The 22,937-nt window shown below is 46.7% G+C and overlaps 2 protein-coding genes across 2 annotated transcripts in view; one reads left to right on the top strand and one right to left on the bottom strand.

Moving 5' to 3' along the window:
* Window positions 1-10,906, bottom strand: part of LOC118572475 (BRCA1 associated protein) — a 33,733-nt gene extending 22,827 nt beyond the window's left edge. The window contains exons 1-4 of the mRNA XM_036172131.1: window positions 10,623-10,906; window positions 9,031-9,192; window positions 7,662-7,854; window positions 5,457-5,646 (exon numbers count right to left, since the gene is read on the bottom strand). Of these exons, the coding sequence (XP_036028024.1) occupies window positions 5,457-5,646; window positions 7,662-7,854; window positions 9,031-9,192; window positions 10,623-10,704 (627 nt within the window). The 5' untranslated portion in view covers window positions 10,705-10,906. The remainder of the gene's footprint in view (window positions 1-5,456; window positions 5,647-7,661; window positions 7,855-9,030; window positions 9,193-10,622) is intronic.
* Window positions 10,907-10,987: 81 nt separating this feature from the next.
* The window catches only part of Acad10 (acyl-CoA dehydrogenase family member 10), a 39,107-nt gene continuing 27,157 nt past the window's right edge, over window positions 10,988-22,937 (top strand). Inside the window, exons 1-4 of the mRNA XM_036172213.1 lie at window positions 10,988-11,182; window positions 14,764-14,966; window positions 20,641-20,789; window positions 21,801-21,995. Coding sequence (XP_036028106.1) covers window positions 14,777-14,966; window positions 20,641-20,789; window positions 21,801-21,995 — 534 coding nt within the window. The 5' untranslated portion in view covers window positions 10,988-11,182; window positions 14,764-14,776. The remainder of the gene's footprint in view (window positions 11,183-14,763; window positions 14,967-20,640; window positions 20,790-21,800; window positions 21,996-22,937) is intronic.

A 22,937-nucleotide genomic window follows, 5' to 3' on the forward strand; every position in this document is an offset into this window, starting at 1 on the left:
TGGCAAAAGCTTTTAATGCCAGCACTCGGGAGGCAGAAGCAGTGGATCTCTGAGTTTGAGGCCAGCCTGGGCTACAGAGTGAGTTCCATAACAGCCAGGACTGTTACACGAGAAACCCTGTCCTGAAAAACCAAAAATAAATAAATAAATAAATAAATAAATAGATAAATAACCCAAAAATAAATAAATAAATGTACTTATGTTTTGTTGCTGTATGAGACAGACGTCACTACTGTGCCCTGGTCTGGCCTTGAACTCAAGATGGTCCCACCCTAGCCTCTTGAGTTCCGAGATTGCAGATGTGCACTACCATACCAAGCAAAACAGGTTTTGCTATTGTTTCATGGGTTTGTGGAGCCTAGGCTGACATCAAACTCCTGATCCTCTCCCATTCTGATATTATGGGCATGTACCACTATGCTCAGCTAAAATGTCCCTCTTTCTGAAGTGATACTGTCAACAGCTGAAATCTCCAACGTGAACACACTGGCATCCTTTTTACAATGCAGGTATTAAAAATGCAGGCTGTTTGTTTCTCAAACAAAACAAAACAAAACAAATCTGCACTGTGCAAATGCCACATGGGACTAGGTGAGAGGGCTGCGCCGAAGGAAGCTGAGGAAGAGGGATAGAGTCTAAGGGCCGCCAGGCGGCGGTGGCACACTCCATTAACTCCAGCACTTGGGAGTCAGAGCCAGGCGGATCGCTGAGTTCGAGGCCAGCCAGGTCTACAGAGTGAGTTCCAGGACAGCCAAGGCCACACAGAGAAACCCTGTCTCAAAACACCGAAAAAATAAAAAGGATTCCAATCTCCCCTAGTTCAAAGGCAGACTGGAGTCTAGGACAGTGACGACTATAGAGTGAAACCCTGTCTCAAAAGGACAAACAACTGAGAAAAGATTTGGAGGGCAGGGACTGGAGAAATGGATCAGAGATAAAGAGCACTTGCTCTTCCAGAAGACCCAGGTCTGACTCTCAGCACCCGCATGGTGGTCCAACCACCCTTTTCTCCAGTTCCAGGGACCTGACGCCCTCTTCTGAGCTCCAAGGACACTGTACAACATACATGCAGGAAAACATTTATATGCATCAAATTAAATAAATCTAAAAAAAATTTTTTTTAAAGTTTGAGGGCAGTCTTCATGACATCAGACCTTGCCTCAGAACAAGACAAAATGTTAGAATTGCATACAACCAAAAATTTAAAGAATTTCAACTTTTATTTTATTTTATTTTTGCCGGAGCTGAGGACCAAACTCAGGGCCTTGTGCTTGCTAGGCAAGCACTCTACCACTGAGCTAAATCTCCAACCCCCAACTTTTATTTTTTGCTGTTTAACTTTATTGTTCTACTATGAGAGGAACTCAGGCAACGGTGAATCCATTATGATCCTCACTATCACAGTGGCCAGCTACAGGAAGAGAGTGTGTGTTTACTTTCTAGAAGGACCGGAGCCCTAGGTGGTCCTGACTGAGCACACAGGGAGAAAGATCTCCACACTGGGGAGCAGTCGCCTGTCCCAGCCATTTCTGCTCTCATGCCCTGAGGATTTACAAATTCCTTCATTAAAGACAGAATCTCCTGGAGGTCACACCACTGACTCCTAAATTTTCATGAACCTCCAATGAAAGCCAAGACAATAGGAGCCAGCAAGATGATGCAGAGGATAAAGGCACTTGCCATCAAGCCTAATAGCCTGGGTTCGATTCCTGAAACCCACATAGTAGGAGAGAACTGACTGCCACCAACACACACACACACACACACACACACACACACACACACACACAGTAAATGTAGATAGTTAGGGCCAACAGAAATCACAAAATATTCAGAAGACTTTTTAGTTGTCTTGTAAAGAGGGGAGTGAGAACTTGGACAGCTGCCTGTAAAGGCACTCAAGCTGCAATCTTCACGGGACACATCTGATCTAACTTAGGGAAGTGACTAGCTGGATCTTATTTGCACCTGTTCTGTGGGCCCCTTCAGTGCAGAGTTCTAAGTATACAAGTACACAGTTGTCAATTGGACTTTACAAAGTATGCCACCACCTAGGAAATTTAAAAAACGTGTTTGGAGAGCTGGAGAGCTGGCTCAATGGTTAACATCACTGGTTGCTCTTTCAGAGGAACCAGGTTTGGTTCAACAACACATTGCTCACAACCATTTTTAACTCCAGCTCCAGAGGAATGTGATGCCCTCTTCTGGTCTCCAAGGACACTGCACCCACTTATGAGCAAAACACCCATACATTGAGAGACAGTGGGCCAGTGGCTCCCTAAGCTGTTTAGACTTGGTAGCATGTGTAGTACGAAGAACAGTGATAACAGCTCTGTCCTCACCCTTCTGCATGCTAGGCAGGCAGTGTCTTGGTTGGTAGCCCTGGAGGCATGAGAATCCTGTAGTCTGTTTCAAAGGTGAGGAAATTGGTTGCAGAGAGGCTAGTGACTAGTTACACTGCTAGACATCAGTAACCAAGATGGATGAGACCACTTTTAATCCCTAGGAGTGGGACACAAGTGTGGGGAAGGGGACACTCACTGTTTGCAAGTCACTAATAACAGCAATACTTTACAGTTTCTACAACTATGATGACCAGAAACTACAAAGGAAAAGGCACAGAACTAAACCCAAATTTGATATTCAAGTTCATGCCTATAACCCCAGGTCAGGAGGCTGAGGCTACAAGCGTGTTTGGGAGTTAGCCTGGGCTAAAAAGTTTAAAAAAAAAAAAAAAGTGAATTCTATGGCATCATATATACAGAATGAGACCTTATCACAAATAAAATAAAACAGAATATTTTTTAAAAATGTAGCAGGGTGGTGGTGGTGCACACCTTTAATCCCAGCACTTGGGAGGCAGAGGCAGGTGGATCTCAGTGAGTTCAAGGCCAGCCTGGTCTACAAAGTGAGTTCCAGGACAACTACCAGGACTGTTACACAGAAAACTCTGTCTCAAAAAACCAAACAAAAAAACAAAAACAAAAAAACAACAACAACCAAAAAAAAAAAAAAAACAATTAAAAAAAATTATAAAATGGGGCCCAGCATGGTAGTACACATCTTTAAGTCCAACAATTTAGAGGCAGAGGCAGAGTTCTGTGAGTTTGAGGCCAGTCTGGCCTACAGCATGAGTTCCAGGACAGTCGAAGCTACCTACACAGTGAAACTCTTGTCTTGAAAAACCAAAACCAAACAAACAAAGACATACACACACACACACACACACACACACACACACACACACATACACACACACACACCAGTGAGATGGCTCAGTGAGATGGCTCAGCAGGTAAAGGCACCAGCTGCCTCATAATCCCTGGGACACACAGGGTAGATGAAGAAAACCACCTCCTGCAAGCTGTCCTCTGATCTCCACATGTGCCCGAACATGCAAATACATACTCATAAAAATTAAATAAAGTGTAATCTGTAAAAGCTGTATATAAGGGACCAGTGAGATGGCTCAGTGGGTGAAGGCGCTTGCCCCCAAGTCTAACAACCTGAATTCAATCCCTGTTACTTCCCTCTGGATTCTTGAACAAGGAAGCCTGTGTCATGAGTTCCCTTTTACCCACAAACCTCAGTGACCCATCAGAGTGACAAGAACAAATGATCTGTCACACACACACTTGTAAACTAGAAGGATGGGGTAGTTTATCTGGAGGAAACCGTTGACCCCAGAAGTAAGAGAAGTTAATTTTTCACAAAGTAAGACCTAGTCAGACTTCAATGGACAAGTATCACAGGATATAAAAACACAACAAAGCTGGGACAGCTCCTTAGTGACGTGAGTGGTTGCCACAGCTCATACACAGACGCAAATGCTCTTACAGCAGTACAGGAAGGGAAGAGAAGACAAAACCTTTCCAATTCAGAACTGCACAGGCACTTCCTGATCCGAGGACATCACTGCTCTTTCAATGAGTTTGCCTCTCTGTACTGTCGACCATTCCTAACAGTACAATATTAGACCAACACCAATATTTAAAACAACTGGGAAGCTGGAGAGATGCATCCTGCTCTTGCAGAAGACCAGGATTTAGTTCCCAGCATCCATGCAGGGTGGCCTGCAACTCCTGCTCCAGGGGATATGACACATGACACACTCTCTGCCTTCTGTGGGTACTGCACTCACACACACAGGCACATAATTAAAAAATTTTTTTAAAAATGTTAAAAAAATGGTTTTATTTTCTAAAATGTCTAAAGAGCATCTTGTAGGCAGAATGAAGGAAATGGGTACAATGACACTGACCACAGACATTCGTGGGCTTCTGTGTCACTGGACAAATCAATCACCACTGGATAAGCAAACAGAGCACTGGATCTCATACCCAGTCTGATGCATAGGAACCGTAAGTCAGGTGTGGGGCAGGCCTGTCATCAAGCAACCTGGGAGATGAGGCCCAAGGTTGCTAGTTCAATGTCTACCTGAGCTACAGAGTGAGTACAAAGGCGACCTGGGCAACTTAGTGAGATTCTGTCTCAAAATATACAAAAGGAAAGAAAGAGCTGGAGAGATAGTCAGTGGCAGAGCATTTACCTAGAATGTGTGAGGTGTTGGGACTAATCCCCAGGACCACAAAAATTAACAATTAATAAGTAATTTTTTTAATTTTTAAAAGTTATGCTAGGTAGTGGCACACACCTTTAATCCCAGCACTTGGGAGGCAGAGGCAGGAGGATCTCTGTGAGTTCGAGGCCAGCCTGGTCTACAGAGAGAGAGAGAGAGAGAGAGAGACCGACCGAGACCCTATCTCAAATCCTGCCGCCATCCCCCCACCAAAATTATGACAGTGCAGGGCAGGGGAACAATGGATAATGCCTCTAACTATAGATCGGAAGATCCTAGGTTCGATGCATAGCTAATTTGGTCATCTTACGTTTTTTTGGTTGGGTGTGGTGGTGTATACCTTAATCCCAATGCTGGGGAAAGCAAAGGCAGATAGATCTCTGTGAGTTCCAGGCCAGCCTGGTCTTCAAAGCAAGTACCAGGCAAGTCAAGGATAGACAGTTAGACCCTGTTTATTTATATATACATATATATACACACACATATATGTGTACATATATACACACACACACATATTTGTATTTTTTTTAAAAAGCAACTATAATTGTATTTCTTTTTTCAAAGATTTATTTATTATGTATACAGTGAGTGTTCAGCCTGCAAACCAGAAGAGGGCACCAGATCTCTCGTTGTAGATGGTTGTGAGCCACCATGTGGTTGCTGGGAATTGAACTCAGGACCTCTGGAAGAACATCCAGTGCTCTTAACCTCTGAGCCATCTCTCCAGCCCCAGTAATTGTATTTCTAATAGCTATGGGGTACAACTATGTTGACCACACCCTAAAACAAACATAGCCATATCTGTGGCATAAACCATCCACAGCTGGCATCATAGTTACAACAGCATGTCCGCAATGTTGAGAATCTTAACATTTACCTGTGCGCTGAACTTGATCAGCACCATATATTGATTGGGAGTAGAGTCTCTGATGATTTTCATCTGCTCAATCACGTCATTGAAGGGGGCAACAAACTTCATAAGGTCGTGACTGGTCATAGTGGCAGGGACGGTGAGGACACACAGCATGGCACTGCGCCGCACATCTTCCTTTAAGGAGGTCATCTTACTGAGGAGGATAACAAGACCACCTTGAAGAGTCTGGAGAACACTAACCAAACAACTCTTTCATCCAAGAAAATACAAAAAAAATAGCTGGGCGGTGGTGGCGCACGCCTTTAATCCCAGCACTCGGGAGGCAGAGACAGGAGGATCTCTGTGAGTTCGAGGCCAGCCTGGTCTACCAAATGAGTTCCAGGAAAGGCACAAAGCTACACAGAGAAACCCTGTCTTGAAAAACCAAAAAAGAAAAAAGGAAAATACAAAAAAATAAACCGCCCAATATTTCACCATCAACCTAAATAACTTGTGAGTTTACTTAAAAACACGGACCTATGACTACACCTGAATCCTTTCATGTGTATTTTAAGGCAATCTCTAAATGTTCTATATTACCCCCAACCAGAGTTTTCAATCTTTTTAAAAAATTTTTATTAGATCCTTGAGAATTCCATACAATGCATTTTGAGTATATTCACCCCACCCAGTTCCTCTCCAGAATTTTCCTTTTTTTTTCCTTCTGGTTTCCAAGACAGGGTTTCTCTGTGTAACAGCCCTGGCTGTCCTGGAACTCACTCTGTAGATCAGGCTGGTCTCAAACTCACAGAGATCCACCTGCCTCTGCCACCACACCCAGCCCCTCTCCAGAATTCTAAATCTTGACTTAAAGGTCCTTATTCTATACTAGTCAGACTCAGTGTTCTATTCTTAAAAAAAAAAAAAAAAAAAAGATTTATTTTTATGTGTTTGCCTACACATATATGCATGTCTGTACCACATGCAGGCCAGGTGCCCAGAAGAGAGCATGGGATTCCCTGGAACCAGAGTTACAGACAGTTGTGAGCTTCCTTGTCAGCGCTGGGAACTGAACCCAGGTCCTCTGCAAAAGCAGCAAGTGCTCTTAACCCCTGAGCCATCTCTCCAGCACCGTGTTTTATTCTCTTTAATTTCTGGTAATAATCTACTGTTGAGTAATCTCTCTGAAGAGCTCTAGAGGAAGAAAGAGCTATAGATCCTTGTGAGGATTCTACCCCTGAGGGTGTGAAGATCACAGACAGTGCTGCCGAGCCAGCTGGAGGAGGAAAACCTTCTACAGGCAGTTTGACCTCGCAGCTGTGTTCCAAACTGGCTACCTGATGACTGGCTGTTTTCCCAGGAGGGATCTGGGAAACAAGTTAGGGCAAGGACAGTCGTTGAGACATCACCAATTATTCTATCCAGGGAGCGGAAGGCCCAAGTATTTATCTCTCCAAGTCCTTCCTTTCCTTGAGCTTCCAGAAGCAAGCTTTAAAAAACAAAACAAACAAAACAACCACACCAGGGGAAAAGGTGCACAAAGTCAGGTCTAGTAGAACACACTTTTACAGGCTAATCTCTGAGTTCCAGCCAGGGCTACACAGTGAGACCTTGTCGCAAAAACAAAACAAAACAAAAACAAACAGAAAAAAAAAAAAAAAACCCTCAAAAACAAAACAAAAAACAAAGTCATACAATTAATTAGAGGTATTCTAATTAAAATGAGTTAGCCAGCTTCTTAGCTATGGTACAGTTGTGGTAAGGACATGGCCATGTGGTACTTTGTCTCACTTGATTTTCAATTCCCCAATACCCATGCCTAACAGCTAACAGAATATTTTCCAGAACATTTCTTTTTGTTGTTGTTTTCGAGATAGGGTCTCTCTGTGCAACAGCCCTGACTGTCCTGGAACTAGATTTTAGACCAGACTGGCCTCACAGAGATCTGCCTGCCTCTGCCTGTAGTGCTAGGATTAAACGTGTGTGCCACCAGGTCCAGCTCCACAGCACTCCTTAAGTGCATCTACATATTTATTTTTAAGTAAGGAGAGCTTTGGCCCAATCGACACTGTTAGTCAGACGCAAGGCAGTTCAGAACTCTCCAGTACACAGTACCTAAAGGCAGTATGTTGTCAGGACTTCAACTTTGTTCCTCCCTTCAGGCCCACAGGGTTTTCTCCCTACTCAAAGGGGAATGAGAGCAGTCCGAAGGAAAAGAGCTTGTCTTACTTGGTCTTATACAGGTGCATGATGCCGTGGACTATTTCAACGGAGGGGTTGCCGCTGAAGAAGGAAATCTGATCTGGGAGCTGCTTGGACGGGGAGTCTGGGGCTGTGTTCACCGACTCACTCTGCTTCCTGCTTCTCTGTGCAGACAGGGAGGCTGCTGAAGACTTCTCTTCCATTGTCTCTCTCAATTCATCTTACAAAAGCAAAAATCAGCAGATCGCAAACAGCTGGAAATATGCTGAAGGACCCTAAGTTAGAGCTTCAAGCCAGAGAAGGAACTGTGACAGAGATACTATGCTGTACTGCATTAAGAACACTAGAGGCTGAAGAAGGAGGGCCACAGAGGTGGGCTCTTGTGAGAGACCCTGTCACAGACACAAACAACCACACTGACAGAACAGCTGGGGCTGGGAACATCTCACCTTTACAGCTTTCCCTGCCTGAAAACAACTCCTCACACCCTTGGAAAACATGGGAACACCCTCCAAAACCCCAGAAGGGCCCCTCCCACATCTATCAGTACCCCAACCCAGCAGCAAAGCACTTCCCATATCCAGCAGCACCCTAACACAACAGGCAACATTCACCACCGGCTCCCCAATGAGACAGGCAATCAGAATGCTCTGAAAACCGAACCTTCCAGTTCTGACCACACCTATGCTGGAGATGCAGAAGGCATCCACTCCCTCAGCTGAGGAGGCCAGCAGGGGAGGGAGGGCATTGCAAGCTTACCCGGATGTACCACTCCTCTGGAGCACTCCCCATCACAGTTAAGAATCCATTTCGTTACACTCAATCGATTTTTTTCCTTTATTATTCTTTTGGAACAGGGTCTTCTTATGTTATCTGTTTCCAAACTCCAGGGTTTAAATAACCCTTTTGCCTAAGCCCCCAGATTGGCTGAACTAAAGACATGCACCTCTACACTCAATTTTAGTACCATTTAGGAAAAAAATTGAAGAAAATGAAATGTGGCTTCACAAAATCACATAGAGCACACAAGCGGCGAAAAATACAAGAATACAAGTGTGCTGAAGCTAGGACTCAGTTGGTAGAATGCTTGCCTACATGCATGAGGCCATGGGTCTGCACCACGGCACCAGATAAACTGGATATAATGGTACGGGGACACACACACACACACACACACACACACACACACACACACACACACAATTCCCCAACATCCAGGAGGCGGATTAGATGTTCAAGGTCATCCTCAGCTTCATACACAGTACAAGATCAGTGTGGGCTAAAAAAGACCTTGTGTTAAAAAAAATTAAAAAAAAAAAAAAAAAATAGAAAGACGCCAGAGGTGAGCCCCATGGGCTCACAATTCAAAAGCAAGGCCAGGTTTCCGAGGGCATACCTGGGCTGGCCTTCATGGTCTCGATAATCACATCAGTCATTTCCCGACGGCCAAGGTGCTGGTGGATGATGGCTGCTTTCTCCCCTGGTGACTTCCCTTCTAGACAGGCGGTAGCTGAAGCCAGTGTCTTCTTTTTGATCTCCTCATCGGACATCTCCCCAGCTGAAGAACGCATGAATGATTAATACCTCATGACAAAACAAATTCCCCTCACTTCTCGGCACTCCAATCAATAGGGATCCTCCTCGTCTACTGCGTTTCCCCAGTGGGTGACACTGAGTTTGCAGTACGTGCCTCGGTCCCCCCAGGACTCCTACAGCACACCCCACACCCCAGCCCTGGCAACTGTCAGTGGCATCCATCGCGATGACCTCAGAAACAAGGGCTGTTCCAGTGAAATCATGTACTTAAAACAAACCTCCAGGAATAAAGGCCTCCCAGAATGTTCCATGGTGATTATACCCAGATGAACTACCATGAGTAGCACCCCAGTAAACTGAGAGCCTATGTTGTGGCCAAAATGCAAGTCTCACGAATAAACGGCGTTTCAGAGACCCCGAGACATGACTGAAATGCCCTTAACATCAGCTCTGGGGCAGACCCCAGGCTTGTCCAGAGAGTACTCATCCCACACAACCCAGCACGGAGTAGAAGCTCACTCTTTTTTTTTTTTTTTTTTAACTTTGTTGCATAAATGACTTCACGATTGGGCCCACGAAAATACCTGGAAGTGCCTAATGCCAACTCAGGTGACTTTCAGAACTAGGGGTCACTTTGAGCCCTTGAAAGATGCTTGTAACCTTGAAATACATCATACCCCTTTGAGTACAAACTGCCCAACATGGTCAGACCATCATCTTCCGCTGCACCTCTAAATGCTGGACTCACGGAGGGTCCAGGGATGCCATTTCCCGGGAACGAGCGTCACCCGGGCTCTCCAAGCTAGAGAAGTCTTCCTGTTTCCCTTTTCCATCAACTTATCACATTTATTCCGTATACCACAAACTAGAGACCACGTCTAATTCTTCGCACGACGAAGCTCTGGCACACACCAAGCAATCACCCCCTTACACACACTTACTTACACACACACACACACACACACACACACACACACACACACCTTTTTTTCCCTGTTTGTTTGTTGGCACAGGTTTCCCTGTAACCCACACTGGCTCGCGGCTCGCCGGTCCTCCTGCCTCCCCCCACGGGAGTCTCTAATCTCCCGAACCAATGTCACCAGGTAATGTTTTGACGATTAGGGGACGAGTCGGAGCTGCACGGCCCACGGAGGAAGTGTGCGGCCGGTGGTGAAGACGTCAGATTCACGGGCCCAGCTGGGTTAGCATCCCTGTTCCGGCCACTCACACCTAACTTTAGGCAAATCATTTCGCCAACAGGCCTGTCTGCCAGTTTGGAAAAGGCACAGAGCATCCCCCCCCCCCCCACCCCATCCAGGCCGCGCTCTCTCGGGGCGAAAGCGTCGAGACGGGGGGGACGTCGAGCCAGGGGCACCTGGGCCGCCGGGGACGAGGGGGCGGGTGGAGCGAGGGCGGCCGACCCGCCGGCCCCGCGCGAGGCCGCGGACTCACCGGCGGCGCTGAAGCCGAAGTCGGCGGGGACAGGCGAGTGACCCGCGAGCTCCAGTCGGATGACTACCAGTGACACACTCATAGGGCAGGCGCTGGTCGGCGTGGGCCCCGGCGGGATCAGGGAAGGCTGCGGGCCGAGCCCAGAGCCCGAGCGGCCCGCGGTCGGCAGCGCCGCCACCGCCTCAGAGCCGCGGCCGCCGCCTCAGCAGCGGCAGCCCTCTCGCGCAGCCGGCCGAGCCACAACAACCTCTACTTCCGCCTCCCGGCCGCCGTCTCCGACCCGCGGGGTCGCGCACGCGCATGCGCCAGCGGGAAGGAGGCGTGGCTCCCCCCCCCTCCCCCGGCGCGCATGCGCCCTCCGCCGCCCGAGGCTGAAACTCGGCTGGACGGACTCCTCCAAGATTGTTGGAGAGAGTGCTCGGTCTGTGCAGAGCGTCCCGGGCTCTTTTTGCGTTCGACTCCCTCGCTTCTTGCGTCCCGCCCACGCTCCGGCAGGGTTCTCCCCCCCCGGGCTTTTTGATTTCCTGGGTCTTCGACCTCAGGGTCTTAACTTTATGCAGGTATGGCGATGGGATGGTTAGGAGCTTAGGAGCCTGACCCTGCGGGGCTTTGTGGGATACCTTTGCAGACACGGAAAACAGACCCTGGCCGGATGACCTTCAGCTCTTGTGCCATCTGAGCTAGTCGTGGCGGAACACCCGCACGTTTGTGTGAGACGAAACGCTGTGTGGAGACAGGGATAAGCCGTGAAGCCTATAGGTTGTGGTTGAATTTGGTTTTGTTGTTTCGTTGTTTTGAGACAGGGACTGGTGTAGCGCAGGCTGGTCGAACTCTGTGGGTTCCAGAGGAGGTCCTTGAGCTTCTGATCCTCCTGCTTCTTCCACCTCCCCAGTGCTGGGGTTAGGGGCTGTCTCTTGAAGGCCTTGTGCTAGACAAGGTAGCAGGGTAGAACTCAAGAATTGTCCTCCATGCAGTTACCATAGTGAGCACACACACACTGAGGAATATGCTTCAGTGGTAGAATGCTTGGGGTACATGCCCTGGGTTCAGTATTCAGTATACACACCCAAGGAAAAAAAAGAAAGAAAGAAAAAGAAAAGCCAGCTAAAATCAGTGCATATATAGAAAAAAAAAGTGACAAGCTACTATTCTATGTATATGCTGTAATGTATGAAATGTGAGAGAAAATTACAGAAACTGTATCTGTGACAAAACACAACGATACATAGAAGAGCTTATGCTAGACCCTGTGTACTATGTCTCACACCCTGTGAATGCCAGGGTATCCCAACTTCTGCTCACATTTGGAGTCCTGATAACCCTTTTAGGGTGCATGTCTGTCTGTGAACCGTAGATGTCAGTAGTACTCGCTCCTGCTGGTGACCGACAAAAATGTGCCAGATACCACCAAATGTCCCCTCTGGGGTCCACATCATCCCTTGTGGACAATCCCTAGCTTATGCAGATGTGCACAAGCTGTCCACACAGACCATGTGTCAGTAGCAGACATACCTTTATGGTGCTGAGGATTGACCTCTGGGCATGCTAAGCACATGCCCTGGTGCTAAGGTACATCCCCAGCTCAGGTGGGAGATAAATGGTGTGCCACATACTAACGCTTTACATTCTTTACCTCAGGCAGTGGTGACCCTGTTTTGCAGTAGGTACTGTAATTGTCCCCATTTTACAGAGGAGACACCTGAGGCACAGAGAGTATTGTGCCTAGAATCTCACTCCTGATAGGTAGCAGAGCCAGAATTTGAAACCAGAAAGTCACCCCAGATCAGTTATGTCTTTGCTAAAACCATCTCTGTAATACATAACAATGCACTGTGTGGATATTTATGAAATTATAATTCAGGCGGTAAGTCTACATTATTCTAACCTCATCCTTCTGATTGGCAAGGGGACAATAAGTATTCTCTTGGGTATAAAAGATGCCAGTTCCAGAGCTAACACCGTTTAACCAGGAATAGACAAGCTGTCCCAGCTCTTTGTGGCTGTCAGCCCCTGTAGTGTGTCCCTAGCCCCTCCCTCCCTGCACCGGTCCATCCCTGTCCTCCTTCTCAGGTGGCATTCAGGGCTGTCCTGCCTCTGCCTTCTTGTGCTGGGAGCGCAGTCATGCATCACCACTCCCTGCTGTTCTCGGGTCTGTCCTGTTTATTCATCCCTTAGCTCATTTATCCTGAGGAGCTGCCCTGACTCTAGAATCAGTCCCCAGCCCCAGGGGATGGATGTCTAAAGGATGCTTAAGACAGTCCTTGCCTTATGGAGCTCTGCTATACGAGCAGATAGAGCAGTTACCATATGATGGGGTAAATACTACACTAAAGGCATGGAACAATGAGGGTGAGGGTGGGAAATAGCCCACCCCAACGCTGCCAGAGTCAGCTTGGGAAAAGAGGTAAACTCTGCAGAGAAGAAGGCAAGGATGAGGTGTGAAAATGAGTGGAAATTCACCAGGCAGATGAAGTAGGGGAAAGGGCTCTGGTCTACCAGCACAGCAGGTGCCAAGGCTTGGAACGATAAGAGGTAAAGTGTTGCCTAGTGTGTACAAAGGCCAGAGTCCGGTTCCCAGCAATGCACAACCCAGGGGTGGTAGCAGAAGCCTGTCGTCTCAGCCTGCATAGACTTTGACCTTGGCATGATACTGAAAGAAAGCTCAGCAGCCTTCAGGTTTGCTTTGTTTGTTTGTGGTTTTCCAAGACAGGGTTTCCTCTGTGTCATAGCTCTGCCTATCTTGGAATTATATGGACGAAGCGATCCTCGAACGCACAAATATCCACCTGCCTCTGCCTCTCAAGTTCTAGGATTAGAGGTGTCTGCCACCACGCCAGGCAAGTTTGGGGCTTTTTGTTTTGTTTGGTTTTGTTTTTAGCTACCAAATGCAGCCCCTTTTTTTTGTTTTGTTTTGTTTTGTTTTGTTTGAGACAGGGTTTCTCTGTGTAGCCCTGGCTGTCCTGGATCTCGCTCTGTAGACCAGGCTGGCCTCAAACTCACAGAAATCCCCTACCTCTTCTCCCCAGTGCTAAGATAAAAGGTGTGCATCAGCAAACCCCAATAAAAGCCTAATTTCTTATGCTTGATTAAGAAAGGCCTCCAAAGTTAGGAAACTTGGTGTTCTGTTGAAGGGGTTCAGTGACAGTGTGCTTCTGAGGGCTCTGGACCCAATCAATGGATTGATCCCCTGATGGATTCATAATGTGATGTCATTGTTGGGAGCTGATGAATCCAGAGAGGTGGGGCCCAGCCAGAGGAAGCAAGTTACTGGTGTATGTCCTGGCCTCTTGCCCTGGCCATTTCCTGTATTCCCTCTGTCTGCATTCTCCTTGGCCATGAAGCTGATGCCTCTTTTCTGTCATGCTTCCTGCCGCCATGATGCTCTGGCCAACCAAGTTCAAGGAGCCATGCAGCCATGGACTGAGGTCTCTGAAACCGTGTGCCAGAACAAATCCTTCCCTTGTGCTGCTTCTCTTAGGGAGTGGGTCACAGCAACGGAAATGGTACATATACACAGATTCTTTAAGTTGCCCAGGCTAGCCCGGAACTCAACCAATCCTGCCTCAGCATCTCCAGGGAGGTTTTAAATGGGGCTAAACCAGGTGTGGTGGTGCAAACTTGCACTCTGGAGGCAGAGGCAGGCAGAAACCTGAGTTCGAGGCCAGCCTGGTCTACAGAGCTAGCTCCAGGACAGCCAGGGCAACGCAGAGAAACCCTGTCTCTGAAAACCAAGGAAGAATGGGGTTCCATGTGATCACACCTGCAGTTCTGAAGGGTTCCTCTGGCTGACGAGGGAGGTAGGATGGAAGGAGGTTTGTGAAGAGGCAGAGGAGCTGTCAGCATCCCTGAAGAGACTGCTGCAGTGAGAGAACCCTGGAGATGGAGGTGCTGGGAGGAAGAGCAGGCAGAGCTGAGGCAGCTGAGTTGGGATTAAGGAGAGTCAGGGGTCAGTACCCCTTTTCTATGGCTGTAGATGTTGAGGGGTGAAGGGCACCATGGTGAAGTCATTGAGGCCAGCTGTAGGTGGGGCCCGAGTGTCCGTTGGGCATCAGCCGAGGCATGTGGGTGGTACCCAGAGTCAGGGATAGATAGAGCCTGGATGGAAGCTTGATCAAGCTCCTTGTACCTTCTTCCCACACAGCCTCCGCCTCACCATGAGCATAAGGAGGCTTTTCCAGCCTTCTGCTCTCCACTGGGCACGGAGGACGGCTGCCATGACAAGTACCCTGGGCAGGCAGCAGGGAGTCCTACGCTGGACACATTCTGGAGGCCGCAGAAACTACAGAGCCGTCATTTTTGACATGGGGGGAGTTCTCGTTCCTTCTCCAGGGACGGTGGCTGCTGGTAAGTTCGTTACTCTTTCCCTTTGGGGGGTTTGAAGTAGGTAAAGGGGGTGGTAGGGGAGACAGACCCTGGAGTCAGATTCTGAGCTCCGGTTAATGGCAGTACTTAATGCAATTATCCAACTTCTCTGAGTCTTCGTTGCCTTGTCATTGAATTAGGGATAATACTAGGCCCTCCTTCCTTGGGTCTGGGGAAGAGTTAAATGATATGGTCTACAAAAATACTGTATGGGACATGGCAGCGTGCAGGTAGACATGGTGCTGGAGAGGAAGCTGAGAGTTCAACATCTTGTAGGGAACAGGAAGTGGTCTGAGATGCTGCTGTGGCTTGAGCGTATATGAGACCTCAAAGCCCACCTCTATATAGTGACACACTTCCTTCAATAAAACCACACCTTCTCGAACAAGGCCATACCTCCCATTTGGGGGCCATTTTCTTTCAAACCACCACATTCCATTCCCTGACCCCCAAAGCCTTGTAGCGATATCTTAATGCAAAAATGCATTCAGTCCAACTTCAAAAGTCCCCATAGTCTACAACAGTCTCAAACTTATTTAAAGGTCTAAAGTTCAAAGTCTCTTCTGAGATTCATTCACTTCCAACATATAATGGTTCAAGATATCCATCACCAATCCAAAATGTAGGAAAGGGAGCATAGGGAGGAAGTAATGGACCAAAGCAAGACCAAAACCCAGCTGGGCAAACTCCAAACTCTGCATCTCCATGTCTGATGTCCAACGCTCTTCAGATCTCCAATTCTTTTCAGCTTTGTTAACTGGAACATACTTCTTTCTCTGGAACTGGTTCCACTCCCTGTTAGCATCTCTCCTCAGCAGGTATCCCATGTCTCTGGCATCTCCAACATCATGGGGTCTCCAAGGCTTCAACTTCACAGCTTCACTCAATGACCTCCCTAGGCCTCTGTTCAGGGACACCCCTGACACAAGCCTGGCATCAGCTGATTTCCTTAGTCATGAAGGGAGATTCTATAACCCCTTACTTCTATCCTTAACTCCAGAACCACATGACTGAAGCTGCCAACTTCTGCTGCTTATTAGGGCTGGAACATGGCGCCCTCATTCAAGTTCAGTTACATTGTCACCAGCTTTCTGTTTTCCACCTTCATTGCCTAGGCTTGGCTATTCTGGAACTTGCTCTGTAGGCCAGGCTGGTCTCAAACCCAGAGACCTGCCAGTGCTGGGATTAAAGGTGTGAGCTACCACACCCAGCACCCAGCTCTAATTTTTTCTTTAACTCCTTTTCACAAGTTGGAAACTTAGTTGGGCGGGATCTTGCCCTGATGTCATCACTCCCTTTATTCCATTTTTTAAAAAGATTTATTTATTTATTATGTATACAGTGTCTGTCTGCAGGTATCCCTGCAGGCAAGAAGAGGGCACCAGATTTCATTACAGATGGTTGTGAGCCACCATGTGGTTGCTGGGAATTGAACTCAGGACCTTTGGAAGAGTAAGCAGTGCTCTCACCCTCTGAGCCATCCCTCCAGCCCTTTATTCCATTTCTTAATCTGTTTACCTCCTTGAACACAGGGTTTAGCTCCATTACACTTCCTGGTGCCCCTTTTCTCAGCCTGTACATTTTGTATTTTAATTTGCTCAGCTCGCTCCTTTTCACTATAAACCTTCATCAGAGTGACCACTAGTAACCACACCGCAGAGTCTATACCAGGCTGTTTTGAGATTTCCTCTGCCAAGGGAATTAATTCAAAACTCTTCACTTTAGTCTCAGGCAAACTTTTCGGACAAGGGCAAAAAAATAGTCACATTCTTCCCCAAAATATCCCAAGATATTTCTAGGCAACAGACTACTAGTCTTGTCCTCTTAAGTCTCTTGAGCCAGCTCCCCCACAGTTCACGTCACCCTCAGCACCTCTGTCTTCCATGCTCCTACTGTTACGGACCATTAAGCATTGCTTAAAGCATTCCGCTGTTTCCTAACCCAAACTCCAAAGTCCAAATTCTTCTAAATTAAAACATACAAACCCCCAGTCCCTGGTACCAACTTGTTTTGTTTCTACTGCTGTGAAGAGACACCATGACCACAGCAACTCTTGCTTGCATGTACCTGAACACCAGAAGAGGGCACCGGATCTCATTACAGATGGTTGTGAGCCACCATGTGGGTGCTGGGAATTGAACTCAGGACCTCTGGAAGAACAGCCAGTGCTCTTCACCTCTGAGCCATCTCTCCAGCCCCACAGCAACTCTTATAAAGGAAAACACTTAATTGGTTAGCTCACTTACAGTTCAGAGATTCAGTCCATTATCATCATGGTGGGACATGGCAGTGTGCAGGCAGTAAGGGTGCTGGAGAGGTAGCTGAGAGTTCTACATCTTGTGCAGGCAACAGGAAGTGGTCTGAGATGCTAATGTGGCTTGAGCATATATGAGACTTTAAAGTCTGCCTCTGCAGTGACACACACTTGCTCCAACAAGACCACACCTACTCCAGCAAGGCCACACCACCCATTAGTGCCACTCCCTTTGGGGGCCATTTTCTTTCAAACCCCCATAGCCACAGAACAGTCTAATGGAGGCATTTTTGTAACTGGGGTTCTTGCTTCCCTGATGACCCTAGCTTGAACTAAAAAAAACTTGACACTAAAAAGTAACCCAGCACAAGTCCATAGTTTATCAGTTCTAACTTATTCTAATATCCCACATACTCTTATTGCTTCTTTTTAATATGTAAACAGGTCATTTGGATTTCTTTTTCTGTAAGTTCCTAATGTTTCTTTTTTTTTTTTTTTTTGGAGCTGAGGATCGAACCCAGGGCCTTGCGCTTGCTAGGCAAGCACTCTACCACTGAGCTAAATCCCCAGCCCCTAACATTTCTTTTATATATTTGTGTGTGTGTATATATATATATATATATATATATATATATATATATATAATTTATTTTATTTTATGTGCATTGGTGTTTTGCCTTCATGTATGTCTTTATAAGGGTGTCAAATCCCATGGAACTGGAGTCACAGACAGTTGTGAGCTGCCATGTGGATGCTGGTAATTGAACCCAGGTCCTCTGGAGGAGCAGTCGGTGCTCTTAACTGCCGAGCCATCTCTCCAGCTCAAGTTCCTGATGTTTTTTTGCTGAACTTCAGTAGGAGCCTTTTGTCTGTTATATTGAGGAGCAGCTTTTGATGTTTTTGAAGATTTATTCATCATTTTTAATTTATATGCATTTCTGTGTGCCCACCTAAGTTTATGTGTGTGCAGGTGTCTGTGGAAACTGAAGTTGGGTCCTCTTCAAGAGCAATACACACTCTTAACTACTGAGTCATTTCTATGCCCCCCCCATCTTTTGATTTATTTATAATATTTTTGAGAAATTTTTGTTTATTTTCCATTGAGAAAGGATCTATACTAATATTTGCATTTTTAAAATACCATTAGAACCATCTGTGGATTTTTTGTCTTTATAGTTGTAGAGTTTCAAGTCTTAGTTAAGAAATTTTTTTCCACTGAGCGGCGATAGTGCATGCCTTTAGTCCCAGCACTTGGGAGGCAGAGCCAGGTGGATCTCTGTGAGTTCGAGGCCAGCCTGGTCTACAGAGGGAGGTCAAGGACAGGCTCCAAAGCTACACAGAGAAACTCTGTCTCGAAAAACCAAAATAGATAGATAGATAGATAGATAGATAGATAGATAGATAAAATTATTTTCTACTTGGGAGGTGGAAGCAAATGGATTTCTGTGAGTTTGAGGCCAGCCTGGTCTTCAGAGTGAGGTCCAGGGCAGCCAGAACTACACAGAGAGACCCTGTCTCGAAAAGCCAAAACAGCAACAAAAAGAGGAAATTCTTTTCTAACCAGATAGGGTGGTTCATATCTGTAATACTAGCATTTTGTAGACTGAGACAGGAGGATCCACTGAGAGTTCAAAGCCAGCCTGGGCTACATAGTAAGTTGGAGGTTAGCCTGTGCTATAGACCCAATTGTACCAACTTCATTTATTTCCTACTCAGGCTAAATGATTATGAGTGTATGGCTGGGGAGGGAGCTCAGTAGGTGAGGTGCTTGTCTCAGAAGCATGAGGCTCTGGGCTGTGTCCCTGGAATCCATGTGAAAATACTGATCCCAGGACTGGGTAGGCAGAAGCCAGAGGATCCCCAGGCTGGATGGCCAGCCAGTTTAGCCTGATTAGTGAGCTCCCTGCCTTAAAGGAGATAGATGGCATTCCTGAGGATGACACAGAGGTTGTCATCCTGCCTTCACATGTGTGTGCATACACACATACACACACACACAAACATGGGGAAGCATATAAGGGCAAAGGAAACTTGCTGCTGTGCCCTTCATTTCTAGTAGGTCTCAGAATTCTGTGAGTAGTTACATTGAGTGTTTTCCCTGCAAACACTTGTATCTATGGCCGTATCCATTGACGCCTGACAGTGCAGTAGAAAATGCCTACATGCACGCACATATTAGAGCATCTTGTACAGACTGCTCTCTCTACCTGGTAGACTACTTTGCCAACTTTTCTTTTTCATGGTGCTGGGATCTAGGCAAGTCTTGTACATGCTAAGCACACACTCTACATGGAGCCTCCCACCCCGCCCTTCCGTACACGTTCATGTCAGTAGGCGTAGGTTTACTCCCAGGGTGAGCAAGCTTTTCCTTTGAGGACTGTGCCAGTTTTATGAGCTGTACCATCTCTGCCACAAATAAGTTTCTGAGCTAGTCACGTGTGCATTGTCATAAGCACAGGTATGGCTGCATTCCAGTAAGACTCAGCAGGTAGGAGGCTGGGGTGTACCTCTTGTAGGATGCTCGCCTTGTGTTCAATCCTAGTGAAGAATCAAAACCTGAGAAGCCAGAGAGACTGATGTGGCCCCTGAGCCATAATCATAACTGACTTGACAAGCCATACCCATGAACCTTGCAAACTCTTGTCTACCAGCAATACCATACACTTGTACATAACCTTCGCTTGCTTTGCAAGTATACCTGGAAGAAATCCCTGGAAGTGAAATGAAGACATCAAACATGCATTGAGGAATTTTGACAGAAACTGCCAAATTGCTTTCCAGAGGCTTGTTTACATCCAAGGACAGTACATGAGGGTGCCAGACTCCTCACATGCTTGCCAACTCTGGGAAGCACAGAGAGGCTGTGTCCTTCAGAGTGCTCGGAGGCTAAGGAAGCCTTGCATGTAAGGCCTCATTGTTGTCTGCGTGTGTACGCTCCCCTGACAACGGTTGTTCTGAAGCTTGCTCTTGCTTCTCTCCATATACCTTCCCATATTGCCAAATATTCTCAAGACGTAGGCTCCACTTTCTCAGAAAAGGTGCTTCAAAACACAAGATATGGGCTGGAGAGATGGTAAAGCACACCTTCTGTTCCTGCAGAGAGCTTGCGTTCAGTCCCCAGCCCCATGGCTCACAACCACCTGCCACTTCAGCTACAGAGGATCTGATGTCCTTTTCCAGCCTCTGCAGGAAAGTCATGCGGGAGTGGGGCTGGGCCCAGAACAGCCCTGTACCCTGTCTGTGTTAGTCCTGTGCCCTCCTGATGTCAAAGTGAGAGTCCAGATGTCCCAGGAGCACCTGCAGCCACAGCAGTGATGCCACAGGACCAGGGGCAGTCACTCCCACACTCTCCAAACCCCAGCCATTTCTTGTCCCTCATTCTGTGAATGTTGTGTCCTACAGAATGGGAGGTGCAGAATCGTGTTCCTTCTGGAACTATAGTGAAGGCCTTGATCAGAGATGGCGACAGCGGACCCTGGATGAGGTTTATGAGAGGAGAGATGACTACAGAGGCCTTCTTGGAAGAATTCGGGAGAGTGTGCTCTGAAATTGTGAGTGATGAACGTTTCTTTCCCTGTTTCCTTTTCTTCTCCTTTTTTGGGGGAGGGCTGCTGAGACAAGGTATGTAGCCCACAACAGCCTTGAACTCACTCTGTAGCCCTAGATGACAGTGAACCCCTGATCCTCCTGCATCCACCTCCCAGGTGCTTGGGTTACAGGCATGAGCCCCCGTGTCTAGCTTTTTTATATTTTCCTTTTTGCCTTGAATATGCTAGCATTCAGCCATATATTGATTTTAATGAACTAAAATGAAAACCTAATGGCCTGTCTTGCTGTTTTTAAGCTATTCCTTCCATGCCAAGGCATTTCAGCTTTGAGTTTGCGTATGAATAAATAGCTGTGCCCTTTACTGTAAGCTACAGGAGACACTGAAACACCAGCCATCAGCATAATGGCTTGAGCCATAAGCTTATTAAATCAATAAATGACCATTTTCTCTACACTATGCACTATTGCAAGCTTTTCATTTACAGTAACTTCTGTAACTTAATAGTTTCACTGAAATACAATTTAAAATATAATAATAAATAAGTTCCACAGAAGGACAGTATGATGGTGGATACCAATGAAAGTGTGTTTAATGCTGCCGAGTTATATGCTTAAAAATATTTGACGGGGTTGGGGATTTAGCTCAGTGGTAGAGCGCTTGCCTAGCACACACACACACACACACACACACACTTGCAAGCAAAGCACCCATACACATATAATAAAATACTTAAATAAAGTACCCTAAAATTGTTCAGAAACTAAAGTTCATAAGGTTGATGCAAAGTACAAGACAAAACCATAGAGATCTGCCTACCTCTGCCTCCCGAGTCTGTCCAATATGCTGAGAACTCTGAAAATGCAAATGAAACCCTAAAGTCATGGGCAGCCAGCCTATGCTGGCCTCTTCCATCCGGGCAGCTGAAGGATGCTGGGAATGGAGCTTTTCTGGTAGACCATGAGACACTACACTCTAATGCCTGCCGATTCTCCTGTCTCCTCTCCTGTTCTAGGCAAAGACTTCCGTGCCTGTGGAATCATTTTTCTCTCTGTTAACCAGTGAAACAGTGGCCAAGCCATTTCCAGTGATGACACAGGCCATCTCTCAGATCAGAGCGGGAGGCCTTCAGACCGCAGTCTTGACCAATAATTTTTGTCTCTCCAATGGGAAAAGCTTTTTGCCCCTGGACCGGAAACAGTTTGACGTGGTAAGTACAAGGTGATGGATATGATGAAGGCAGTCTGGGTACAGCTTTAAATGCTGCCTGCTGGCAGTCTCCAGTAAGTATTGTTTTTTGTTTTTTGTTTTTTTGTTTTCACACACCTGTCCAAATTAGATTTAGGTGTAATAAGTTTAAAATGGTCTTTTATTTTTATTTTGTGTCTTTTTTTCTGTTTGTTCAGGGGGGTTTTGTTGTTGATTTTTTGTTTTGTTTTGTTTTTCAAGACAGGGTTTCTTTATATAGCCCTGGCTTTCCTGGAATTCCCTCAGAGATCCACCTGCTTGTGTGTGTGTGTGTGTGTGTGTGTGTGTGTGTGTGTGTGTGTGTGTTAACAAACAATAACAACAACAAAAAAAGGTTCTCATATCACTCTGGCAACCAGGAACTTGCTATATAGGCCAGACTTGGCCTGGAATGCACACAGATCTTCCTGCCTTTCATTCCAAGCTCTGGGACTAAAGGCATTCACTACCACATCCAGCAAAAAATGGGCTCTTGCAACACAATTGTGCTCATAGCCAAGCACTGATGAGGTGGAAACCTCTTTGCGTTGTACATTCAAGCCCTCACTTACATCCCCATCAGCCCTCACACATCATGTGGTTTCTGACTCTCTCTCCACCTCATGTCTGATGCTGACCTCCAGATTGGTGCCATCCCATAATACCTCACTGCTGTCTGAGATGGCTTCGTGGGTAAAGGGGCTTTCCATAGAACCTGAGGACCTGAGTCCTACCTGCCTTTCCCACATCATGATGGGCGATCATGAGGTTCACGGCTCCTTTCCTTGGGGTCGGCACTAAGTGTGGCCCCTGAGTTGCATCCTCAGGTTTTCCAGTCCCTCACTTGAAGAAGGCAGCATCCTTTTACATAACAACCCTTCCTGTTATAGTAAATAACCCTGCGCCATCTCCTTTCTCTCAAACC

The sequence above is a fragment of the Onychomys torridus genome, chromosome 22 (assembly GCF_903995425.1).
Source record: "Onychomys torridus chromosome 22, mOncTor1.1, whole genome shotgun sequence".
Classification (NCBI taxonomy): Eukaryota; Metazoa; Chordata; class Mammalia; order Rodentia; family Cricetidae; genus Onychomys; species Onychomys torridus.